At 47.0% G+C, this 27117-nt stretch overlaps 1 protein-coding gene across 3 annotated transcripts; it reads right to left on the reverse strand.

Annotated features, from left to right (window-relative positions):
* Positions 1–1640: 1640 nt before the first annotated feature.
* Positions 1641–26432, reverse strand: LOC139574092 (lysine-specific demethylase 3B-like). 3 transcript variants are annotated; one of them, XM_071398263.1, is made up of 24 exons: positions 25817–26432; positions 18333–18509; positions 15461–15574; positions 15258–15363; positions 14865–14989; positions 14680–14748; positions 13851–14567; positions 12388–13744; positions 11889–12096; positions 11460–11674; positions 11215–11367; positions 10568–10675; positions 9991–10118; positions 9528–9843; positions 9118–9383; positions 8581–8847; positions 8161–8332; positions 7850–8071; positions 7506–7625; positions 5111–5134; positions 3576–3715; positions 3106–3282; positions 2752–2886; positions 1641–2519 (listed from the first exon to the last, which is right to left on the reverse strand). In XM_071398263.1, exons 1-24 carry the CDS (start codon positions 26027–26029, stop codon positions 2439–2441), a joined length of 5610 nt encoding a protein of 1869 aa, XP_071254364.1. In that variant the 5' UTR covers positions 26030–26432; the 3' UTR covers positions 1641–2438. The 3 variants fall into 3 exon arrangements, with proteins under 3 accessions (XP_071254364.1, XP_071254363.1, XP_071254367.1); XM_071398262.1 differs by having other exon boundaries at positions 9528–9846; XM_071398266.1 differs by lacking the exon at positions 5111–5134 and having other exon boundaries at positions 9528–9846.
* Positions 26433–27117: the final 685 nt, after the last annotated feature.

A 27117-nucleotide genomic window follows, 5' to 3' on the forward strand; every position in this document is an offset into this window, starting at 1 on the left:
GAGAGCGAGAGTTGCACCCCTTCTGAAAAAACCTACACTCGATCCCTCCGATGTCAACAACTACAGACCAGTATCCCTTCTTTCTTTTCTCTCCAAAACTCTTGAACGTGCCGTCCTTGGCCAGCTCTCCTGCTATCTCTCTCAGAATGACCTTCTTGATCCAAATCAGTCAGGTTTCAAGACTAGTCATTCAACTGAGACTGCTCTTCTCTGTGTCACGGAGGCGCTCCGCACTGCTAAAGCTAACTCTCTCTCCTCTGCTCTCATCCTTCTAGACCTATCGGCTGCCTTTGATACTGTGAACCATCAGATCCTCCTCTCCAGCCTCTCCGAGCTGGGCATCTCCGGCGCGGCCCACGCTTGGATTGCGTCCTACCTGACAGGTCGCTCCTACCAGGTGGCGTGGCGAGAATCTGTCTCCGCACCACGTGCTCTCACCACTGGTGTCCCCCAGGGCTCTGTTCTAGGCCCTCTCCTATTCTCGCTATACACCAAGTCACTTGGCTCTGTCATATCCTCACATGGTCTCTCCTATCATTGCTATGCAGACGACACACAATTAATCTTCTCCTTTCCCCCCTCTGATAACCAGGTGGTGAATCGCATCTCTGCATGTCTGGCAGACATATCAGTGTGGATGACGGATCACCACCTCAAGCTGAACCTCGGCAAGACGGAGCTGCTCTTCCTCCCGGGGAAGGACTGCCCGTTCCATGATCTCGCCATCACGGTTGACAACTCCATTGTGTCCTCCTCCCAGAGTGCTAAGAACCTTGGCGTGATCCTGGACAACACCCTGTCGTTCTCAACTAACATCAAGGCGGTGACCCGTTCCTGTAGGTTCATGCTCTACAACATTCGCAGAGTACGACCCTGCCTCACGCAGGAAGCGGCGCAGGTCCTAATCCAGGCACTTGTCATCTCCCGTCTGGATTACTGCAACTCGCTGTTGGCTGGGCTCCCTGCCTGTGCCATTAAACCCCTACAACTCATCCAGAACGCCGCAGCCCGTCTGGTGTTCAACTTTCCCAAGTTCTCTCACGTCACCCGCTCCTCCGCTCTCTCCACTGGCTTCCAGTTGAAGCTCGCATCCGCTACAAGACCATGGTGCTTGCCTACGGAGCTGTGAGGGGAACGGCACCTCCGTACCTTCAGGCTCTGATCAGGCCCTACACCCAAACAAGGGCACTGCGTTCATCCACCTCTGGCCTGCTCGCCTCCCTACCTCTGAGGAAGTACAGTTCCCGCTCAGCCCAGTCAAAACTGTTCGCTGCTCTGGCACCCCAATGGTGGAACAAACTCCCTCACGACGCCAGGTCAGCGGAGTCAATCACCACCTTCCGGAGACACCTGAAACCCCACCTCTTTAAGGAATACCTAGGATAGGATAAAGTAATCCTTCTAACCCCCCCTCCCCCTTAAAAGAGTTAGATGCACTATTGTAAAGTGGTTGTTCCACTGGATATCATAAGGTGAATGCACCAATTTGTAAGTCGCTCTGGATAAGAGCGTCTGCTAAATGACGTAAATGTATCTTTAGCACCTGATACATACAATGTGAAGACATGTCACAGTTGTTCAACAATTGAGTCCAATGACACACAACAATAAAGTTGTATAAAATCACCTGAAATGACCAGTACATTTAATTTGTGAACTTTATTTTGAAAAATCAAACAGACTGCTAAGATCATCAACATATATTGATACACTGTTAACGGCCAGTAGTTTCTGTTCAGTTGGAATTGTGATTCTTTTACAACGTTTTGAAGTCTGCAGTTCATCCATGCAAACCTTGGGACAACAAAGATGACCAAATAAATGGAGACATTTCTCTAAGCCACTCTCTGTCAAGCATTCAAAAAGCCATTACTCTGAAATACCCTCCGGCGTATAAAAGAAAACATGTTTAAGAAGTCCTTGCTTTTAATTAAAAATAAGACAACTAAAAATACAAAACTTTGGTCTAGTTCACTTCGATGCTTGTTACTTGCACAAGTCTCAATTCCACCACTAAAGATTAAAACTTCAACAACAAAAAATATCTAAAAACAAGTGAACCCTCTCTTCTAAGGAAGAATAATAATATCAATGGTTGTCGCAAAAGGAAACATAGCCCAGTGCTCACATCTAGTCAGACGCTACACAGCTGAACCGCCTCACGTCACATGCTCTCCTTCTCTTCCACACACACAAACAGGACACACTGACCTTAAATACAGAGTTAATCAGAAGTGAATTGGAAAACTACTAAGACGTGTAGAGCATGTCGTGTAACAGCGATGATGTAGTACTGCCTTCATCCAAGCGCTGACTATAGACCCCCCCCCCCCCCCACAAAATAAGAGAGTTGTGAGCACATCACCGTGCTTCTCTCTGCACACTGAGACCTCTACTCTATAACTGCAGCTTGTGTGTGTGTGTGTGTTTAGCGGGCACTAAGAGCGTGCTAGCTTGGGTTCGTGGGCCCTCAGTGTCCCCACAGCGTCCTTTACGGCATGGTAGATGATGTTCTTCACCTAGAGAACAGAGATCAAAATTACCATCAAATCCCGTCAGAATCACAATTGTACCACAATATGTTACTGATTGTTTAGCTGACTGATCGATTCAATCCTTTATTCGTTCTCTCAAATAATTGGCCTATACTATAGTGGAGTCATAGTTATAAGTGCTCTACTTTTGACCAGGGTCAAAACTAGTGGACTACATAGTGAATAGGGTGCCATTTAGGAGGCGGCCGAAGTGTACCTGCAGCTTGTCTTCGTGGTTGGAGTGTGTGGTGGACAGGTGTCTGAACTCCTGGGTCAGTCTGAAACAGTGCTTCACGTGCTCAGGAGACACAAAGTCCTCCGCCACCTTGATACAGCTGTACAGGTTATGCACCTTGGGGGCACATGAGAGAGGAGAAAGAGGTGAGCGTGTGATTTGTCATTTTGAGAGGGCGAGAGAGAGAATGTGTGAATGAAAAGAAAAGCAAGAGTATAGACATCATATAGCTAAAAAGGGATAACATAAGGGTACGCTATGCCCCTATGTAACCATTCAACACAAAAAAGCCTCAGTCTAAACCTCGACTGGTACGTCCAGTGTTTCCCCTAGTACCTGGTGGGGAGCCCCGGCGGGGATGAAGACAGCATCTCCCAGGAACTGTACGATGGCCCAGCCCTGCACGCCGTACTCCTCGTATAGCCTCCTGCGCAGCACCCCGTCCAGGTACCAGCTCTGGTCGTGGATAGGGTCGTGGTCCGGAGGGTTCTCCTGGCCCTGCTCCTCACCCACCTACCACAGTCAAAGGATAAGAAGATATGGTAAGGTATATCAGAGAGACAATGTCTACGTCCAAAATGGCACGCTAATACCTATATAGTGCACTACTTTTCATCAGAGCCCTATGGGCCCAAACATAGCACACCTATATAGGTAATAGGGTGCCATTTGAGACTGATTTTATCGTGGGAACAGTAGAACTAAAGAAGTCCAGCCACCATTTTAGATTCTTTCCTGATATAATGCATTGTAAGAAAATGAATGTGCATATTGACATTTCAAGGAATGTGGTGATAAACCCTGACCTTGCGAAGCAGCTCCCGGATCTTCTCGGCGTCCTTGGCGGCATAGATGTGCCACAGCGCCCCGGGCTTCTCCTTGGCCTCGTACACCCTCCTCTTGGTCATCTCGTCTACGTCACCCTCCTCGATGGTGCTCATCACCTCTGCGGGACCACACACAGAGAGAGAGAGGGATGAGCAAACTCCAGCACCGGTCAGTCACTGACAGAGTCCATGTTCAAAGGGAATGACGTAGGAAAGAAGAAGTGCAACACGAAACATCACAAAGCACAGAAGTACCGCACACCTTCACATCCTACAGTTGTAGACACAGGAGGGAAAACACTACAATCCTTCTAATCTATACAAGTGCTCATTCACTACGTCAGGATCACGAGGCGCCATCTCAAACGACACCCGTTACCTATTCCCCTATGCAGTACACCATCTTCTGAACATAACCTTGTGGCCCCTAGTCAAAAGTAGCACACTACAGGTGGAACAGGAGGAATAGGGTGTCATTTGAGACACAAGCCTCTGTGAAGTGCTGATTCATCATCAGTCATCCACAACCAGAGGGGCGCTCGGCTGGCAGGGGGAAATGGAATCTCCCTGCTATGACATCATTGTTGGCCGGTGGCAGCTCTGGGTTCAACCACAACACATAGGTTCCAAATGGCACCCTATTCCTTCTGCAATACACTACTTTTGTCAAAATGGGTACCATTTGGGACGCATTCAGAGTTGCTCATCATTTACTAATCAAGTAAACATTTAGGTGGCTAGTGAGGAACAGGACTAAACAACACTAACGGAGCTACATGTTTTATTCAAATTCCGGTCAATTGGACAAATTATCCCGAGATTGTTCATAGATCAAGTTGCCTGCATGTGTGTGTGGAAGAGACTGTGTGTGGGGGGTAGAGTGTGTGTGTGCTCATTTGCTCTGACCTCGGTTAGGCATAGAGTCCGGTACAGCTACATATGCCTGTCATGGTAATGTATGTTTATTTTATAATCTCTCCCCCCGCATCTCTCCTCTAGGAAGAGATATCAGTCAGGGGGGAATGTGACTCCAAAGATGGGCAGCTAGCAAGTTGCTGCTCTTTTCTCTCCTTGAGAGTCAGTGAACCTGTGCAGGGATACAGACAGTACCTACACCTTCATACATCTAGCCTTCCCAGTCTAGCCTTGCCAGTCAAGGCCAGAACACCAGTTGTCCCAGATAACAGAAGATGTAATGCAAGGAAAGACTTACTAACATCTAACAGCATGAAAATAAAAACAAAGTTGTTGTGTTAAAAGGGTTTAAAACAGAGTTTGGCTGACTGACTATCAGAGCATTACTGAAGGTCAGCTCTACACTGGAGGGAAGACCGCAGGCAGACCCCACTCAGACCACAAATAAACCACAAACAGATGAGCCACCGTAGTGTTCTGGCCCCAACCGCACAGGGAGAGGACATGAGGATGGGGGAGTGGGAGAGAGAGAGAGAAGGGAGAAGTTAGTCAAGAAAAAAAGCCATGCTAAGGAGGTGATGTTATAAAAATGCACAGACCTTTACATCCAGCGATATCCGTCTCTGTGAACGAGAAATTTTACCACAATCAACATGTGAGACCCATTAAAGGGCCTTTCCAGGGTCCTGTCCATTGATGCATGGGGGGGGGGGTTAGCCTCATTGGGCTTGTTTCACCAGAGTAGGATAGAAAACAGCATTTCTTACCTTTAAACAAAAAATGGGTCTCTACTAAGGTGCAGGTGCCTTAATATGCATTTATGATGTGTATGTCATTGATCCTCATCTAGTCCTTCTAATCATTGATGATGCTAGTGTTGATATAACAATGTCCCAAGTTGGGATGAATAACATTATAATCTAGTCAGAGGCCTATATTATTATACACTCATGTGGGAAACTTAGGAAAGTCTATAGGACTGACTGAAAACAGGCTTAAATTTAACATTTACACCATTATTCTGTCTCAATGCTGAGGAATGGCTTCCTGTCCGTAGTTTCCAGAAACTGGAATGCTGAAATCCTATCGACTTTCCTATAGAAAACTTTGGAGCGCCTTTCAAATCCAATTATACATGAGTGGGTCATTTGGGAGCCCATGTGGTTTTAACAGTTAACATATTTTTGGAAGATTTTGCAATGTTTTTTTATTTTATATACTCTTTAGACCAGGTTTCCCCAATTTCCGTCCTCGGGACGCAAAGAGGTGCATGTTTTTGGTTTTTGCCCTAGCACTACATAGCCAATTCAAATAATCAACTACATTTACATTTACATTTAAGTCATTTAGCAGACGCTCTTATCCAGAGCGACTTACAAATTGGTAATCATCAAGCTTTGATAATTTAAAATCAGCTGTATAGTGTTAGGGCAAAAACCTAAACATGTACCTCTTTGGGTCCCGAAGTCAGAGTTTGGGAAATGCTGCTTTAGATGTAAGGTGTTTTAACCTGTCATAATAAAACTATGAAAAATACAGTGCAGCAGTCAATGGAATTGAAAACATGTATGTTCAAGGACAAAGATCCAAGGACCATCTTTTATTTACCTCACAAAAAAACTATGAATCTTTTATGAGGGTTGCTGGAGGAAAGTGGTAATGTCAGTGTGAGTAGTGCATTACTGAAACATACCACTCAGTGCTAAATGGACACGTGTAATTTCTACCATGCCAATACACACTTGTGCTAATTGCTAGCCATGCTAAAGGTTACATTGTTTAGTGCAGGGGTGTCAAACTCAATTACCGCACGGGCCATATTGAAAAAGACAACGAATTCGCGGGTCAGACCAACAAAAAAACGTGCATACAACTGCGACCCAAACTGGCAATCGTTTTATTTATTTTTAAATATGCCCTTTTATAATGTCCACTTAACTTACATAGGATGCTGTATAACATTTTAACAAATAAAACTAAAGAAATATTATTTGTCCAACCTTTGCTGCTATGCAAAATATGCTGCGACCCTAACCAAAAAGTATTTTTTTTAAACTGCAAATAACAAAGTAAGTCGTTTCACTAGGTTGTTGTAACATTTAGACTTAAAACACGTTTTAAATGTTTCGCTCTGCATGGATCACCAGTGCGGTTGAACGCGGCATTGCTGTATGGTGCGCATGAAATGTATTGCAGTTAGGTTACTGCTCAAATGTTGCTGTAATAGGCCTACATGTTTCCCCTTTGCGTGGTGTTTTGTTGCAAGTTTGTTGGTTATTCATTGTCAAGCTTTAAAAAACAAAGCCGGGCCACAACATTTTAGTAGCCTGGGACTTGTGGCATGTATGTGTCTGTGTACTTTCCCTCCCCTACACGCTATAAATGAGACATGTAAAGCAGCGCAATTGACATTGAACACACCGATGCGATCAAGTCAGGCTGTGTAATTTCATAATGTAGATGACTCAACTGTTGATTCATTTATAGTCAGTGTCCTTTAGTACAAATTTATATTAGCATTTAAATCCTTTACCTAATAATTTTGACAACAAATATGACATTTCCTGTAGTACAGCAATGACCAGTTGGAACCGAAACTTGGCATCAACATTTAGCCTCCAACATTTTTGAATTTTCAGTCAGTGCCATTAAGGAAAACAGTTGGGCTGCTGCAAATGTAATATGATACAGCGCACTGGCTGGCTCGTGGGTGGGTGTGTGTGGCAATGCACTGCCATTGGCGCGCAGGACAATGGCAGTGCTTGCTGTGAATTGTAGTGCAGCGCGGGCGGAATGGAAACGGGCCAAAATGAATTAAAAACCCAAATCATTGCGCGTGCCGGACAGAAATGTGTCACGGGCCTCGTGTGGTTTAGTGTGGTGTACGTCAACGCTGGAATGAGTCAGCTGTGCGAGTCAGTGTTGCTGTGAGTGTGTGTGTGAGTGTATTAAGTTCCGCTTCACTGTGCGAGAGTGTGTGTTGGTCCTACTCACCCTTGACGTGTTCCCCCTCTCCCTCAGGAATGCCCACGTACACCATGACGTTGACGGCATCAGACACATCCAGATGCAGGTTGGTAGTGCCAACACTCCGGTCTTCTGTCTCGATCAGACCTGAGAGTGGGAGGGACGGAGAGAGAGATGGAAGGTGTGAGAGAAAGGGGGGGTGAAAAAGGTGTAATAGAAGGAAGCATGGAAAGTATCAAGAGGGAAGAGGTGTAAAAAGAGAATATAAAATGAGGAGATAGAAACAGAGATCAGAGACTGATATCCCATTAAAAGAGTAAATGGGCTCATTACTAATCTTGCATATTCTCCATCTCTGCTGTCTCTCTCACCGTAGGCATTGTACATCTTAGGCCCCAGGTCTGGCCTGACAAAGAAGTTGGGCAGGCGGGAGGCCAGGTTCAGACGACCGTCTCGCTTAGTGTACTCTGGGAGGGGTAGGTTCTCCATCAGATCATCAAACCGTGTAGGCATCATGTCTCTGAAGTCTTCTCCGGGAGGCCAGTCCTTCAGCTTCAGAACCATGGGCTGACCATCACTACCCTTCAGACGCTCTGGGGAGAGCGAGATAAGGCGAGATGAACGAATGGAAGAACAAATAAACGGACGAATGAATGGCTGAATGAACGATCCCGTTACTTACTGGAGATGACCTGGAAGCCGTCCCAGAAGTCACGGACCTTGACGTCAGAAATGATGGCACAGTTCCGACAGTTGACCAGGTCAACATCCTGGTCCCCAAACTCCTCACTGAAGGCCTCAGGTCGCCACAGACCCGCCTTCAGACGCTTATGGATACCAGACACCAGCACCGGCTGGAGAGAGGAGGGAAAGAGTTCAAACAGAATCATCATCACCTCATCTCTCACAGTACACATCTCCCTCTTCCAAACTTCATCCCCAACTACTCTCAGTCCATTTCCATCTTCCACACCACCATATTACTACATATTACTCACACCGCCTTAGTACTACTCTCGGTGAGCACATATTTTTTTATTAAAAATCCGTATTTTAAAAAAGTATTTATCGCCGTTATACCCCACAGAGAGGTCTCTCTCACCTGGCCCTGTTTCCAGCACTCTCTGAAGATCTTCCAGTTGTTGGTGTTGGAGGGATCCTGCAGGCAGAGCAGGCGTCCGTCACAGAGCCAGGAGTGGGAGGTGTGGGGGTCCAGCACGCTGAGGCCCATCACCCCGTCCCTGCGGCCCACCCCGCCCAGCTCGCTGCCCCCCTCGCCCGTACGACGGCCCTCCGCCTTCTTGGTCTCCACCACCGAGGCGATGATATGGTCCAGGAAGTTAGGCAGGCTGCCCTTCATCTTGTCCCCCTGAGAGAGGGAGGAGGGGTTAGACCTGCAGTCTAGGGATCCCATAGGGCTCTGGTCAAAAGCAGTGCACTATATAGGGAACAGGGTGCCATTTGGGACACAACCTAGAACTGTGTAGAATCTAAGAATTCTGGAATGGTCCCCTGTAATGTCCCTATATGTAGGCATTATGGAAGGATCCATATCTGGGCACTCTGCTCAAATGTAGAATGTCATTCTGAAATTATCTGAATTCTCCTAGCTAACTGAGGAAAGCTGAAAGACACTCACAGCGGCTGAGGTGGAGAAGACTGAGGGGAAGGGTATTCCAGTGTCTCCGGGGGCCTGGGGGAGCCTCCCGGGGCCAGAGTTGAGCAGGTCTCGGAGGCTGGAGCCCTCTGGTTTGGGCTGGGTGTTGCTGGAGCCCAGCAGCAGGCTGTTGAACAGTTTAGGACTGGAGGAGGAGGAGGACGAAGGCTTGGACAGGGCGCTGAACGAGTCAAGGCCGAAGGGAGAACGCGTGTCCCGGCCCATCGCCGAGCGCAGCGACCCAGAGTCTAGAGGGGTGGGGAGGAGACGATGGTTAGAGATGGTCTAATCTAAACACATGTACGATACATTTAGAGAGTATCATTGAGCATATGAGTTAGGATTGAGACAAGAAGATGAAGTGAAAGAGATGATATTCTCCTGGCCCTCACCTTTAGTGTCCTCCACCTTGGCTTTCTGAGTGGCCAGGTCTGCCAGCCAGTGCAGGGCAGTGGAGTTGCCCTCACCCGTGGTAGGGCGGGGGTCCTTGGGGGTGGCTGTCTGGGCAGAGTTAGGGGGGGCACTGGTACTGTTGGTGGAGTTAGTATCAACCCCTCCTGCCGCCTCAGATGACGTGTTGGATATAGGCTGTAATTTGACCACTGTTGTCTCCCCCCCCTCAGGTTTAGGAGTGGTTGAACCCGCTGGCCCCCCACCACCTGTGATTGGTCCACTACCACTGCTCCCCATGCTGGAGGACACTGCAGACTGCTGGGACAACAAGGAACATTTTACTGCATTCTAATGAAGCCCTTGACAAGCAATATGTAAAACAAGTGAAAACCATGCGTGGATAGTAAAAATGTAAAATATTGATCTTGGTTTGACTTTTTTTTTAAAGGGGTGGTGCATTACCTGTGAGATGCCGTTGGGGGCGCTATGGCGCACTAGGGGCCTGTGGTGCCGGCTGGTGCAGGGGCAGTTTGCCTTGATGCCCCATTTTCCCCGGGCTGAGTGCACCATATCCCCTATGTTATAGAGAGCTGAGGGAGAGAGGAGAGAGAAATGTCAATATGGGACAACTCTTATGGAGATACACAACATAATAATTGGATGTTATTTACATTTACATTTACATTTAAGTCATTTAGCAGACGCTCTTATCCAGAGCGACTTACAAATTGGTGCATTCACCTTATGATATCCAGTGGAACAACCACTTTACAATAGTGCATCTAACTCATTTATGTTATAGTTAGGGCTGGGAGTTTGTACGGACCATGTGACATGAGCAGGAAAGACTCCAGGCCCCAGTTCTATGCCCAATCCTATTTGAGGATTTGATTGGTATAAGGAATGTGGTGAAACTTCTACTTAGCCTATTAGAGGGCAAGGTGGAGCTTTTACCATATTGCTTACAACTGTCAAATCCTCAAGTGCTTAGGGGTCCATTTGGGCCCTAGGCTTCTATAGGTATCCTGCTCCATGTTACCTGTTCCAGGTATGATCTGTGTGGGCATGAGGCTCTGGGGCTCGTGTCTCTGGCCTTTGACACACTTCAACCAGGAGAACACCTCGTCATCAGGCCCCTCGTCCACCTCTGAGACACAAAAACAGGAAGGGTCATTTGTAAGGGGCTCTGCACTGCAGCTGACCCATTGCTTCCAGCCACTCTGGGTATACAGGGGGGGTTGGGTTGTTCATAAATACAAAATGTCCATTCCCTGTAAGTTAATGGACAATAAAGTACATCATATACCGATTCTTTATTAACAATTAGTAGCAGCTAAATCTTTACTACTTCAAAACAAAAACAAACATTACTGAAAGACCATTACAAGCAAACACTGCTGGTGAAATGGACAGGGCCCCCTCAGTGTTACCCCAGCCCGTCCCTGTGTGTTGAGTCTAAGGTGGCAAAATTCCGGTAACTTTCCCAACATTCCCCAGTATTTCAGAAATCATAGTTGGAATATTCTCAGATTTGCTGCTTATGCCCTTGGAATTCCAGGAATCTTCCAACCAGGACTTCTGGAAAACCGGAGAATTTCGGGAAAGTGACCGGATTTTGCCAACCTAGTTGAATCTCACACATTCTGTATGTTCTCTAGATTCTATATGGAATTCTATGACTCTCACCTTCCAGAGGGCGGTTCCTCCGTTGCCGGTAGCAGTCCAGACACACCCCGAAGCCACACTTCCTGCAGACCCAGTGGATGTTGAAGAGAGTGGTCTCACACACATCACACATCTCCCTGACGCCGCGCACCGCCCGCTTCCACGCCACTTTCTCTGTAGGACACAGACAGATTGGGCCCGGGTCAAAAGTATTGCACTATTAAGGGAATAGGGTGCCATTTTGGACGCAGCCTAAAAGCACTCACGGTGAGGCTCGACCATCATCATGGCCTCCTTCTCAGACATGACGAGCTGACAGAACTGGTCTCCCACGTTGGCCAGGATGTACTTTGAGGTATCCAGGTCCAGGCCCTCCTGTACGGACGGCGAGGGTAGCCACAGCCCCATGGCCATGGCATCGCTCTGCTGGGGGCTCAGGAAGCCCTCCACACGCAGGATGCCCTTACGCGTGAACGCCAGCCTGGTTAGGAGGCAAAGGTCAGAGGTTGGAGGACAGAGTAGTGCAGGACGCGTAGACGAGTAGAACATGTTGGATTATAATTGAGGTTGATGAAATGACCAATATTCGTTGTCGCATTCCTTGTAAGAGGATACACACCCCAGCCATTCCTCACACACACACACACACACAGTGCGTGGACACGCACACACAGTCTTTGGTAAACAGACGGTACCTGCGAAAGTGGAAGAAGCGGCAGGCCACGTTGGGGTCGTCGTCGTCAGGCTCCTGCTCCCGGTACTTCCTGTAGCGCTCCATGCGACACTCGCGACACTTGTGGAGGTGGGGCGCCACGTTGATACAGGAGCCGTCCTGCAGGAACGACTCTCCTGACTGCTTCAGACGACGCACCTTAGTCACGTCCTTCAGCACCGACTGGCCCACTGGAGAAAAAGGAAAGACCGGAGAGTTTTAATTAGAATATGAAGCGATACAAAACAACGCAATGACAACCTATTCATCAAAGAGTGTAGGAAAGGGTAATGGATTCATTAGGGAAGAGTTGGTCAGCAACTTTTCTTTACCATCAATCTTGCTAACGTTTCATGACCCTGACCACAATCTAACTTGCCTCAACATTGACGAATGAAATGTTACGAATGATTGAGAAACGCATTGACGTACAGTAGGAAAACTTTATTATCAAAGCCCTATCCCGAGGCTCCAGATCTTACCTTTGAAGGGCTTGTTGCGTGGCCGGCTCTTGGCTACCCCGGGGCCTTTACCCTTCTGCAGCAGCATGGCTCCCTCCTTGACGGGCCCCGGGAGGCCCCCAGGGGCCTGCCCTCTCTCCAGCCCCTCCTCAGTCTCACTCAGGTCTGACAGGTCGCTGTTATCGCTGGAGTCAGAGTCACGTTTAGATACCTGGCCTCGCTCCTCCAGGGCAAACTTCTGGGCCTGGCCCTGGTCAAATGGCATGGCCGCATCCTCACCACTCCCCCCAGGGACAGCGCTCCCAAACATGGGGTAGCCCGAGGTGGAGCTGGGCCGGTCATCCAGAGACCCACCCTCAGCTGAGGAGCCTTGTTCCCCTGTGGAGGCACCCTCCCTGGGCTTGGAGGGGGCATCAGACTGGGGCCTCTGTATGAAGTCAGGTCCTGGGGCTGGGGAGGAAGAACTGGAGGCAGCGGCGCCTGCAAGGGAGGCGAAGGGGGAAGACAGGATGCCCTTGGGCGGCTCGGCCATTGTAAATAGGTTGGGTTTGCTCTCCGAGGCGGAGGCAGGGCCCAGGGTCTCAGGCTCCAGAGGGGATGGTTTGCCGCTAAAAGGGCTGTGGGAGAGCTTCTCCCCATAGGCCAGGAAGGGGTTGGAAGGCTCCTTGGAGCCCTGGAGGAACAGGTTCTGGTGGCTGTCTGTCTTGGTGCTGAAGCCACCCACCGCGCCACCGTTAGTGCCACTCCTGTTAGCACCACCCAGAGATCCAGAGGCCGGAGCCAGGGGGGTGCCGATCGCAGCCATTCCCAGAACAGAGCTCCTCATCCCCCCAGAGCCGCCGCTGAAGGAAGACGAGAGTTTGTCCCCTCCGAAAGGCTTGTTGAGCACTCCGTTGCCTGCCGGCTGGGTCTCAGGCACTTTGGACTGCTCTTTGAGATGAGCTGTAGCTGAGTCAAACAGGCCAGTTGAAGCGGGGGCCAGAACAGTCTTTTTGAGTCCCTCTGTGGAGGCGGAGGGCTTGAACAGGCTAGGAGGCTCCTTACTCAAGCTCTCTGACACTGCTGTGAAGTAGTTGGTGTCTTTAGCCTGGCTCTGACCCAGGCCTGAAGTCTGGTTCTGATTAGAACCACCAGGGTTCTGGCCAGTCTTCTGACTCATACACTGGAAGAATAAGTTCTGGTCTTGCTGCTGCGGTTGGGCTTCGTTGTTCTTGGCGCCTCTGAAGGAAAAGCCGAAGGGTCCGGGGGTGTCCTGGGAGACTGACGCTGTGTTGGAGGAACCGTTGGTCTGGGAGCTTACCTCTCCGAACACAGAAGCACCAGCAGGCTTGGACTGGGGCAGCCGGAACCCAGCAGCAGCCAAGATGGGCTTAGAGCCCTAAAGAAGCAGGATAAGGAAATAGCATATTAGTGAAAACAATTATAGTTAGTAGTTACAGTGTTACTACACAGGTTAAGAGCTAAGTTAAGTGTTACTAATTCACCTCCGTCTGGTTGAGTGGTCCTGTCCAGGCGGTGGGTTTGGGGCTGAAGCACAGGGGGGCAGAGAGGGCCACGCTGGGGGCACTGCCCTGCGATGGGGACGAGATGGTCACCGGGCCGGGGGACACCAGGGCAGCCGTCTTGGGGTAGGTAGACTGGGATGGCTCCTCGCTCTCTGGGGTCGGGGCTGCTGGGGAAGGCTTGGCGGCCGGAGCTCCAGGGACAAGGCTGGGCATCTGGCCCAGAGAGGGGAAGGAAGTGTTGGAGAATGGGGAGGGGGCTGGTTTGAGGGGGGGTGGGGTGGGTGTGACTGTAGTGGTGGAGTCAGCAGACCCCTGTCTGTCCTGTGTGGAGAGGGAGCGTCCGTTTTCCTTGGGGTACCGCGGCGGAGCTTTTGATTGGTCCATGTGGGAGGAAATGCTGTTCGGAGTGGCGTGACCTTGTGTGGCTTCAGAGGAACTGCTGTTATTGTTGGTAGTGCTGTTCACTCTGCCTCCTCCACCCACTCCGTCTTCTCCTCCGGTTGCTACCTCCTCACCCCACGTCACCATCCCCTTGGTGGAGCCGCTCCCGTTCTGTCCCTCCGCTGCTCCCTCTCCCGCCCCCTTAAAACGCTTCAGAGTCACGTCCTCCTCGCCTTCCGACGATGTCCTCCGTCTACGGCCGCTCTCGCCCTTCACGCCATCGCTCTCCTTCCTCCGCCGAGCATTCCTCCCGTTCTGAAAGGATGAGGAAAATGCAAACTCAAACAAGTCGACCAACAAACTCATAAGTATTTTGGGGGAAAAAGCAAGAAGGGAGGAGTAGGACTGTATACTTTATCCAACTTACCTCATCAAAGTGATCTTCAGCTAGTATTACGTGCATTACCCGAGGATCCACCACCTGGGTCTCCTCTGCCTAGAACACAACAATAACACTTAGCTAACAGCTGTCAACACCTCCGCCATATTACCTAACATCAAAAAGGTACTACGAAAGGCACATCCAGGCAGCGGTTGTGTGTGTGTGTGTACCTGGTCCATGGTGATCTCCATGATGTGCGAGTTGGGGTCGTGCCGAGAGACCAGGCCCGGGGCCCAGTGCTCGTCAAACTCACACTGGTAAACCTGAACCCTCCTGCCCTGGATTGTGTAGGAGCCTGGAGAGACAACACAACCAACAGGACAAGGCTCAAAGACCCGTGGAGTGGCGAGCCAGAAGGATATTATGGAGGGAGTGAAAAGTGAGAAGAGATGACAGTAAGAGAAGAGGTTTGAGAAGTAGATGCTAGAAAAAGGCCAGGATTGAGAACGGCAGTGTAGGAAAACATGGGTGAGCAATGAAAAGGCAGGTCGAAAGTCAAAGCGCGCCGTACACAGCACAATAGGTTTCCATTCGTTCCAGAGATAAGTCTAACAAAGACTCACCCTTCCTGAGGATCTCCTGCAGCTCAAAGTCACTGTGCCAGCTGGACACCGCAGCCTGCAGAGATGGCTGCGCCAGCAGGAGAGAGTGCCCCACGTCTTTCTCTACCTACAGAGCAAGACAAAATACAGACATTCACAGAGTGATACCACACACACACACTTCAAATAAAAGTTGACACACACACAGCCTTGAGTAAACCCACCTCAAACCTCTGGAGTGAATTCCCGTCAGGGAGGAAGTTGAGGGTTCTGTTCCCGAAGAACTCCACAGGGACCAGGGAACCCAAACCCACACGGTCCACTAGAGACCGGAACGCCTAGCGGACGAAGAGGAACATCGTTAGGAAAATAACCACTAACTCTGAACGATATTATGTAGGCTAGCGTTCCTATCTTTTTTCCCACACCTTTATTTAACTAGGCAAGTCAGTTAAGAACAAATTCTTATTTTCATCGACGCCCTAGGAACAGCGGGTTAACTGTTCGGGGGCAGAACGACAGATTTTTACCTTGTTAGCTCGGGGATTCGATCTTGCAACCTTTCGTTTACTAATCCAACGCTCTAACCACTAGGCTACCTGCCGCCTCTGTTAATTGGTGGAGTGGCTGGAGAACGATCTCTAATCTTATCCTCTGGCAAAGCATGAGGGAGAGCAGAGAGCAGCAGCAGGTTGCTGCGTGTGTGCTTCTTATGTAATGGTAACAGGTCCTCCAGACATCCCTTGCTGGGACAATTGCATTTCCACAAGCTGGCCTGGCCTCACTTCAAGATGCAGGTGTGCCTCAGGGAGTCAGCCAGGGAGTGTGAGAGGAGAGTGCATACATCATACATGCACCCTCTGAACTAACCTTAAAAGGAGAGTGTAGTACCTATTTCTCCATGCCAGACACGCATATAATAGTAGCTTAGAGCACCCCAAGAAAACATTCCCAGATTACAAATGCTAAAATCAATCGTTATTATATTATGTTGTTCTAAAAGTTAGGTTTGAGGTTCTCCAAATCAGCTCTTACTTCGGCAAACAATCCCACTTCGCAACCAATGTACAGTATATCACAAAAGTGAGTACACCCCTCACATTTTTGTAAATATTTGAGTATATCTTTTCATGTGACAACACTGAAGAAATGACACTTTGCTACAATGTAAAGTAGTGAGTGTACAGCTTGTATAACAGTGTAAATTTGCTGACCCCTCAAAATAACTCAACACACAGCCATTAATGTCTAAACCGCTGGCAACAAAAGTGAGTACACCCCTAAGTGAAAATGTCCAAATTGGGCCCAATTAGCCATTTTCCCTCCCCGGTGTCATGTGACTCGTTAGTGTTACAAGGTCTCAGGTGTGAATGGGGAGCAGGTGTGTTCAATTTGCTGTTCATCGTGTACTGACTGGTCACTGGAAGTTCAACATGGCACCTCATGGCAAAGAACTCCTCTGAAGATCTGAAAAAAAAATGTGTTGCTCTACATAAAGATGGCCTGGGCTATAAGAAGATTGCCAAGACCCTGAAACTGAGCTGCAGCACGGTGGCCAAGACCATACAGCGGTTTAACTGGACAGCTTCCACTCAGAACAGGCCTCGCCATGGTCGACCAAAGAAGTTGAGTGCACGTGCTCAGCGTCACATCCAGAGGTTGTCTTTGGGAAATAGACGTATGAGTGCTGCCAGCATTGCTGCAGAGGTTGAAGGGGTGGGGGGTCAGCCTGTCAGTGCTCAGACCATACACCGCATCAAATTGGTCTGCATGGCTGTCGTCCCAGAAGGAAGCCTCTTCTAAAGATGATGCACAAGAAAGCCCGCAAACAGTTTGCTGAAGACAAGCAGACTAAGGACATGGATTACTGGAACCATGTCCTGTGGTCTGATGAGACCAAGATTATCTGAACCAAATAAGTTTGTGTCAAGCGTGTGTGGCGGCAACCAGGTGAGGAGTACAAAGACAAGTGTGTCTTGCCTACAGTCAAGCATGGTATTGGGAGTGTCATGGTCTGGGGCTGCATGAGTGCTGCCGGCACTGGGGAGCTACAGTTCATTGAGGGAACCATGAATGCCAACATGTACTGTGACATACTGAAGCAGAGCATGATACCCTCCCTTCGGAGACTGGGCCGCAGGGCAGTATTCCAACATGATAACGACCCCAAACACACCTCCAAGACGACCACTACCTTGCTAAAGAAGCTGAGGGTAAAGGTGATGGACTGGCCAAGCATGTCTCCAGAGCTAAACCCTATTGAGCATCTGTGGGGCATCCTCAAACGGAAGGTGGAGGAGTGCAAGGTCTCTAACATCCACCAGCTCCGTGATGTCGTCATGGAGGAGTGGAAGAGGACTCCAGTGGCACCCTGTGAAGCTCTGGTGAACTCCATGCCCAAGAGTGTTAAGGCAGTGCTGGAAAATGATGGTGGCCACACAAAATATTGACACTTTGGGCCCAATTTGGACATTTTCACTTAGGGGTGTACTCACTTTTGTTGCCAGCGGTTTATACATTAATGGCTGTGTGTTGAGTTATTTTGAGGGGACAGCAAATTTATACTGTTATACAAGCTGTACACTCACTTCTTTACATTGTAGCAAAGTGTCATTTCTTCAGTGTTGTCACATGAAAAGATATACTCAAATATTTACAAAAATGTGAGGGGTGTACTCACTTTTGTGATATACTGTATATTAGTTCATATACAGCACCAACTACATACATATCTGTTATGGTCCATTATCTGCTACCAGGACTTTAACCCCATTTTACAGCCCATGACCTAATAGTCTCCCCCAATAGATGTGTTTGTAGGTGACCTCCCATCATGCTGTTGGCAACCGGTCCAGATCAGATTAGCTGTGGTTCCATGTATTTTAACTATCCCAGCGCTAGCACACCTGATTACATTTGTCAACAAATCATCAAGTCCGTCAATTGATGAATCAGGTGAGGTAGTTCAGGGCTACAACAAAATTGTGAAACTTCTGCAGGGTCAGAGAGGAGAGGATTGAAAACCACTGGCGTGGCTCAGTGTTACAGTCCAAACATGATTTGGTAAACCCTAAGCCAGAGGAGGTGGCTACTCACCAGGGCAGGCCAGGCTGTCCCAGGGGCTCCTCCAGCCGCAGGGTGGTTCTGGTTGGGGTCGCTGCTGCGGTTAGCCCAGACGATGGAGGACTCGACCAGTACAGCTCTCACCTCCTCCCCGTACACCTGTACCCAGGACCGCCTGCGCCACGCACAGTCCTCAAACTCCACAAACACCTACAGGACAGGGGGGGGGGGGGGAAGTGGTGCCATTTCTGTAAGACTAGCTATATTAACGTAGGCTCAGTGCCATGTTAGGAGTATATTTTCAAAAGAACAGAGGTAAGACAAAACACTGACAACGTTGGACTGATGGGAGAAGAGCAGCCACAGACAGGCTACAGACAAAGTCAGCAGGACAGGCCTTGGTAGGATCATACAGTCAGCAGAGCCCGGGCAGCACTAGTGACTCAAACACAGCATGTCTACTCCTCAAAGTCTGGGCAAGGCGCCATCTCTCTCGGGAAGAGCAGTCAATTATTAGAAATAGGCAAGACAATTCAAAACCGGTCTCACTTTCTCACTTACCCCTCATTGTCAATAGGTAGCCTAGTGCGACATTATTGATGAGAGGATTACAGCGAGTACGGTTGAATGCACACAATGCGATTGTGAATAGTCAGACTAATAGAAGAGTTTGATTTAAACATTTAGATGCTTTGCGAGAACAATTCTCTAATAATCCTGTTTACATGGACACATCTGAAATCAAATCAAAGTTTATTGGTTGCGTATAGCGGCGTTATAGCAGTGCAACGAAATGCTTATGTTACTAGCTCCTAACAATGCAGTCGAGTCAAACAATTAAAATGTAAAGAAAAATATATTTTTTAAACAAAAACAGCAAGTAAATCAAGAATGAACAACCCAAATAGCACTGTAGCAGTATCAAAACGCAATCTATATATAGTGCATTTGGAAAGTATTCAGACCGACTTTTTCCACATTTTGTAACGTTACAGCCTTATTCTAAAATGGATTCAATTGTTTTTCCCGCCTCATCTACACACAATATCCCATAATGACAAAGCAATAACAGGGGTTTCGACATTTTTGCTAATTTATACAGTACCAGTCAAAAGTTGACACAGCAAGTCATTCAAAGGAGTTTCTATATTTTCTACAGTGCAGAATAGTGAAGACATCAAAACTATGAAATAACACATATGGAATCATGTAGTAAACAACAACAAAAAAAGCTTAACAAATTAAAATACATTTTAGAATCTTCAAAAGTAGCCACCCTTTGCCTCGATGACAGCTTTGCACACAACTTGCATTCTCTCAACCAGCTTCAAGAGGAATGCTTTTCCAACAGTCTTGAAGGAGTTCCCACATATGCTGAGCACTTGTTGGCTGCTTTTCCTTCACTCTGCGGTCCAACTCATCCCAAACCATCTTGGGTTGAGGTCAGGTGATTGTGGAGCCCAGGCCATCTGATATAGCAATCCATCACTCTCCTTCTTGGTCAAATAGGCCTTACACAGCCTGGTGGTTGGTTTAGGGTCATTGTTCTGTTAAAAAACAAATGATAGTTCCACTAAGCCCAAACCAGATGGGATGGTGTATCGCTGCAGAATGCTGTGGTAGCCATGCTGGTTAAGTGTGCCTTGAATTCTAAATAAATTACTGACAGTGTCACCAGCAAAGCACCATCACACCTCCATGCTTCACGGTGGGAACCACACATGCGGAGATCATCCGTTCACCTACTCTGCATCTCACAAAGACACAGCGGTTGGAATCAAAAATCTCAAATTTGGACACAGACCAAAGGACAGATTTCCACTGGTCTAACGTCCATTGCTCGTGTTTCTTGGCCCAAGCAAGTCTCTTCTTATTGCTGCCCTTTAGTAGTGGTTTCTTTACAGCAATTCGACCATAAAGGCCTGATTCACGCAGTCTCCTCTGAACAGTTGATGTTGAGATGTATCTGTTACTTGAACTCTGTGAAGCATTTATTTGGGCTGCAATATGAGGTACAGTTAACTAATGAATTTATCCTCTGCAGCAGAGGTAACTCTGGGTCTTCCTTTCCTGTGGCGGTTCTCATGAGAACCAGGTACATCATAGCCCTTGATGGTTTTTGCGACAGCACTTGAAGAAACGTTGAAAGTTCTTGATATTTTCCAGATTGACTGACCTTCATATCGTAAAGTAATGATGGACTGTCATTTCTCTTTGCTTATTTAAGCTGTTCTTGCCATAATATGGACTTGGTCTTTTACCAAATAGGGCTATATTCTGTATACCACCCCTACCTTGTCACAACAACTGATTGGATCAAACGCATTGAGGAAAGAAATTCCAGAAATTAACAAGGCACACCTGTTAATTGAGATTTCAGGTGACTACCTCAAAGCAGGTTGAGAGAACGCCAAGAGTGTGCAAAGCTGTCATCAAGGCAAAGGGTGGCTACTTAGAAGAATCTCAAATACATTTTGATTTGTTTAACACTTTCTTGGTTACTACATGATTCCGTACGTGTTATTTCATAGTTGATGTCTACACTAGTATTCTACAAATGTAGAAAATAGTCAAAATAAAAACCCTGGAATGAGTAGGTGTCCAAACTTGTGACTGGTACTGTATCTCTGCAGATGCTCTCAAGCTCTGTCAGGTTGGATGGGGAGAGTCGCTGCACAGCTATTTTCAGGTCTCTCCAGAGATGTTCGATCAGGTTCCCGTCCGGGCTTTGGCTGGGCCACTCAGAGACTTGTCCCGAAGCCAAGACAACGCAGGAGTGGCTATGTGCTTAGGGTCGTTGTCCTGTTGGAAGGTGAACCTTCAACCCAGTCGGAGGTCCTGAGCGCTCTGGAGCATGTTTTCATCAAGGATCTCTGTACTTTGCTCCGTTCACCTTAACCTCTATCCCGACTAGTCTCCCAGTCCCTGCAGCCGAAAAACATCTCCACAGCATGATGCTGCCACATGGAATTCAGGCCAGAGAGTTCAATCTAGGTTTTATCAGACCAGAGAATCTTGTCCTTTATGTGCTGTCATGTGCCTTTTACTGAGGAGTGGCTTCCATATGGCCACTCTACCATAAAGTCCTGATTGGTGGAGTGCTGCAGAGATGGTTGTCCTTCTGGAAGGTTCTCCCATCTCCACAGAGGAACTCTGTCAGAGTGCCCATCGGGTTCTTGGTCACCTCCCTGACCAAGGCCCTTCTCCCCCGATTGCCCAGTTTGGCTGGGCAGCCAGCTCTTGGAAGAGTCTAGTGGTTCCAAACTTCTTCCATTTAAAATGATGGAGGCCACAATGTTCTTGGGAACATTCAATGTGGCAGAATGTTTTGGTACACTTCCCCAGATCTGTGCCTCGACACAATCCTGTCTCGGAGCTCTACGGACAATTCCTTCAACCTCATGGCTTGGTTTTTGCTCTGACATGCACTGTCAACTGTGGGACCTTATATAGACAGGTGTGTGCCTTTCCAAATCATGTCCAATCAATTGAATTTACCACAGGTAGACTCCAATGAAGTTGTAGAAACATCTCAAGGATGATCAATGGAAACAGGATGCACCTGAGCTCAATTTCGAGTCTCATAGCAAAGTGTCTGAATAGTTAGGCAAATAAGGTATTTCTGTTTTTGTTTTATTTCTAAAAACCTGTTTTCACTTTGTCATTATGGGGTATTGTGTGTAGATTGATGAGCAAATCATTTTATTAAATAAATGTTATAATAACGTTGTAAAGTAACAAAATGTGAAAAAAGTCAAGGGGTCTGAATACTTTCCGAATTAACTGTGTATGTACACCGGACAAATTTACACAAGACAAACTAAAAATGATATGTACACCAGTAGATATATTAGTGAGCTATATCACGAATCCAGTATAAATAAATAAGCGGTGTGTAGAAACGGTAACTAAAATACAAATGTACAGTAACAGAAATATTAGAATAAACTGTCAGGGATACATTATTTAAAATACACCATGTGAAACATTAAGTGACCAGTGGTTCAATGTCTCTATAACATGGAACAGCAGCGTTGGCTGCGTGTGTGTGTTCATAAGGTGTGTGTGTGTTGTGTGAGTGAGTGTGCGTTGCCTGGTAGACAGCTAGTGATGGCTGTTCAACTGTCTGATGGCCTGGTAATAGAAGCTGTTTAGTCTCTCGATCTTGGCTTTGATGCACCCGTACTGTCTCCGTCTGTTGGACGGCAGCCGAGTGAACAGTTGGGGGCTCGGGTGACAGAGGTCCTTGATGATCTTCTTGGCCTTAGACACCGGGTGCAGTCAATGTCCTTGAGGGCAGGCAGCGTGGCCCCGGTGATGTGCTGGGTTGTCTACAACACCCTCTGGAGAGCCATGTGGTTGAGGGCGGAGCAGTTGCCATACCTGGCGGTGATGCAGCCCAACAGAATGCTCTCAATGTTGCATCTGTTGAACTCTGCGAGGGTCTTAAGGCGTCAGCATACTTTGGTTCGGCTGGCGCCAAGCTGAACTTGGCTAGGCAAACCCGAACGAGTGTGCTCGCATACTCCCTTAAAAGACAAGCAGCAATAGTAGTAATAGTACTTTGTCCAACTTGAGACGATATAGCCAGAATACACTTCTTCAAAAGTCAGAATTCATCTAAGACAACGCAAGAAATTTGCCATTAATTTTGATGTTTTTCCAGGGGAGAACTTAGTCACGCAATTTTACATCTAACTAAGATGTTTGGTGCAGTATTTCTCAAGTTAAAAAAATATGCATGAAAACGAGTCGTCTCTCATTGAATGAGAACAAACACCTCATTGAAGAAGCCCTACTGTCGACCAATCCCAGACGAAAGGGGCGTAGCCCCATATACTACCCACCTATGTATGCTCTCGTTGGCTGGCCCTCGCTTCATATTCGTCGCCAAACCCACTGGCTCCAGGTCATCTATAAGTCTTTGCTAGGTAAAGCCTTATCTCAGCTCAGTGGTCACCATAGCAGCACCCACCCTCCAGCAGGTATATTTCACTGGTCACCCCCAAAGCCAATTCCTACTTTGGCCGCCTTTCCTTCCAGTTCTCTGCTGCCAATGACTGGAACGAATTGCAAAAATCACTGAAGCTGGAGACTCATATCTCCCTCACTAACTTTAAATCAGAGCAGCTCACAGATCATTGCACCTGTACATAACCCATCCAACTACCTCATCCCCATATTGCAAATAAACAATTTTTGCTCCTTTGCACCCCAGTATCTCTACTGGCACATTCATCTTCAGCACATCTATCACTCCAGTGTTTAATTGCTAAATTGTAATTACTTCGCCACCACGGCCTATTTATTGCCTTACCTCCCTAATCTTACCTCATTTGCACAAACTGTATACAGATTTTGTCTATTGTGTTATTGACTGTAAATGTTTTATTCCATGTGTAACTCTGTGTTGTTGTTTGTGTCGCACTGCTTTTCTTTATCTTGCCCAGGTCGCAGTTGTAAATGAGAACTTGCTCTCAACTGGCCTACCTGGTTAAATAAAGGTGAAATAAAAATGTAAAAAATATGTCGGCTTCCGACTTCAGCTTTCCTCGAGAGAAAAATGTTGAGCAAGAACAGCCACAAAAAAACCTTGCCTAAGACCAAAAACCTTGGCATAATATATCCATGAACTGTTACGGATGGGAAGCATGGCGAATTTTTTCAGCCATTTAAGGTTGTAGAAACTCTGTTGCACCTTCTTCACCACAATGTCGGTGTGGCAAGACCATTTCAGGTCCTGAGGGGTGTGGAACTTGAAGCTTTTGACCCTATCCACTGCAGCCATGGTCGATGAGGATGGGGGCACGCTCCCTCTTCGGTCTCCTGTAGTCCACAATAAGCTCTTTCGTTTTGTTGATATTGAGGGAGAGGTTATCAGGCTACTTGATCTGACTTTGATAAATGCAGAAAATCGCCATCCAAATAAACTTTCCAACACAGACCATGTTATTTTTGTGAGGTCTATTTGATTGAGTTCAAAAACATAGTTTGTATGTCAAAACTATTTCTAAGATAAATACTTTGAGTTTATCCGAACTCGTGCAAAAGAAGGAAGCTTGCGCTGCTTGTGCTAGCACGTGCTGAGCAAATACTCCACGGTAACTTGGATTAAGGCATTTAAATGCCCGAATTATTCTAAAGATTGCGCCGAACACCAGGTGGTTTAATCGGCGTATGCTTACTTCGATTATGACCTTAGTACACCGATTAAGATAAGCAGAGTAAGGTGTTAACATGACTAATGCCATACTCGGCCTACAGCCATAATCAGTTTAATATCAAATTATTAGTGTGCATGTAAACATACTCAGTGTAACAATGGATTGCATTTATATGGGCTAATGCTCTACTCTAGGTCTCAAGACAGGGGCAAGATATGTCAGCAGAAGTCCATTTTAAATGTGAAACTTGCTGACTCACTCAGCATACAAGCCCAACATGGACAGCCTTGTGAATTTGAACTGTATGGTTCTGTGAGAGGTGAAACAAGTGCTGTGATTTGAAAAATGCCCTCCTACCAAGACCAGATAACCTGCACAGAAGACATTATGATGATCAACACATAGTCCATGCAAAAGCAAAAACATACAGACATATTTACACACAGTAACATATCTCCTCCCAATAGAAACAAGAACAGGAGTGGAGAGCGGTATCTGTAGTTACTATCTGCACTAGTTAAAAAGCCTATTTCCCAAAAATGGTCCTGGAGACTTCCTTGAAAGCTGAATAATCTTAATAAACTACTCCAACCAACACCTTTCCCTTTCTAAAAATCTGGATTTGGCATTTGCTTTGGTACAACAACAAAAAAGACACCTGACATTATTTATCCTCTGTAATTCTAGTTCTGGATGTTGGCATGCCTTGTAATCAATCACAGGCTGCATCATCAAGTCAGACAGCTTTTTCAGATGTATTTATATTCTCAACTGCAGAATCTTCTAACTACATCCTCCCCATTAATCAATGAAATGATAGGAACACATAAGGGGTCACGCAATTACGAAAAATTACTTAAGAATGAAAAATGCACTTGGTATCATGACGTTGAAGATAATACACGCAACAAATTACACCTAACTATGTAGGCCTAACGTTAGCTGTATCACCATCAATATCTACATTCGGTCATTTGAGGCAAGCAAATCTAATACACCGACGTTCACATTTTAATGAGGCTATGCGTATTGCACATGAATTTCATTCTGGAGACTACGGTAAAGTTGGCTAGCAAGCTAACTAAGTTCAAATCTGTCGAAGGCCCAAAATCCCCGGGCTAAATTATGGGGACAATGGCTATCTGGCAAGCGCAACACAGCGACACGATTGGCTAGCTTTCGCTATTCATAATGTGTTAGTTGGATAATATAATTTAAACATAAACGGACCATTCATTATTTGTATGTTTTCTCTTTTCAGTTGAGTTAAATACGTAGCTAGCTAGTTAAATCATGCGTTTAGCTTGTTAGCTAACTAACGTTAGTTGTTTTTATTCACATGAAAACACTGACCGTCAGCCCCGCAGCTGCTGTTGTTGTCGTCGCCTCTCCTCCGCTCACCTCTACCCCTGGGCTGGCCAACCCTATGACGCTGACCGCCCGGACAGTCCCCCGAAGCCAGTCACGAGTCCAGGCGGCCTGTTCCGCTTCGGATCCGGCTGCGGACCTGCCATCGTTGAGGAGCAGTAGAAGTCGCTTCCCAATCAGTTCAAGAGAGTCTCCCATATTTAGCTAGCCACTGTGAATTGCAGGAGCAACTTCCTTCGCCTATATTTCTGTTGGGAACTCCGATGCACTTAGCTAACGTTAGCTAGCCAGTTAGCCAGGTTAAATCGGCCTAAAATAAGTAACAGATTGAAACCTCAACTACCGCAACTTTGCTGCATGCACCGGAGTCCCCTCTTCCGTAGGATGCACGGGAAAATACGGCGGACCAAGTCACGCCACAAATAGAGAAGTACCGAGATGTTATTGTCCGCAAAGCCGCTATCCTGCTCTATCCGCCATTGAGGCTGCAATTGCAAAAATCAAACACACTCCTCCTCGTACTAGCTACAAGGCTCCACTGCGGAGATAGCTAGCGGGCGTGTGAATTGCTACAGCGACTTATGCTGGATCACCGGTGTACTACACAGAACCCGTTCAATCTGGAATGCCATATAACAGTGTCTGGATATCTGAAAAAAATACAGTTGGCCTAAATGGAAATCAATTTTTGGGAGGGGTTGCGCAAAACTACTTTTGCTCGGACACCACAGATATGCTGTATACTCAGCACAATGCAGATACACACATCATTTAGTAGCAGTAGCCAATTCTTCCCCATATGCTCTCCTTCGCCCACAAACAGTATCTAACAATTCTGTTCACAGTCTACCGCATGCATTTTAGTGTTAGATTTTAATCATACCGGTTGGAGATTATATGACTTTGAAACTCTGTATTAATTCACTGAGCAGAATGGACCTCCAAATCTGCCGACGTCATAATTTAGGGCCCCCATAAATCTGTGAGACCAGAACAAACCATAGAACTAGTTCTAGTACTACCGTGAAGCACCGCTTGTGTGCACTCTGGTAAAGCATACATTTTCTTCCTTCGCCTTTTATATTTTATTTCCATGTCCTGTTTGACAGTGATTACTTTGCACACTTTGGCTCTTGCATTACATTGATTGATCTTGACTACATTGATTGAAAAAAGATTGAGATTGTCGTCTACTCGCAAATTCACGTGTCCCTATGTTAACCACAAGGGGGTGCCACAGCATTTCAAAACGCACTGTATGTCCAAACACCACACAACAGCATAGC

This window comes from Salvelinus alpinus, chromosome 4 (assembly GCF_045679555.1).
Source record: "Salvelinus alpinus chromosome 4, SLU_Salpinus.1, whole genome shotgun sequence".
Classification (NCBI taxonomy): Eukaryota; Metazoa; Chordata; class Actinopteri; order Salmoniformes; family Salmonidae; genus Salvelinus; species Salvelinus alpinus.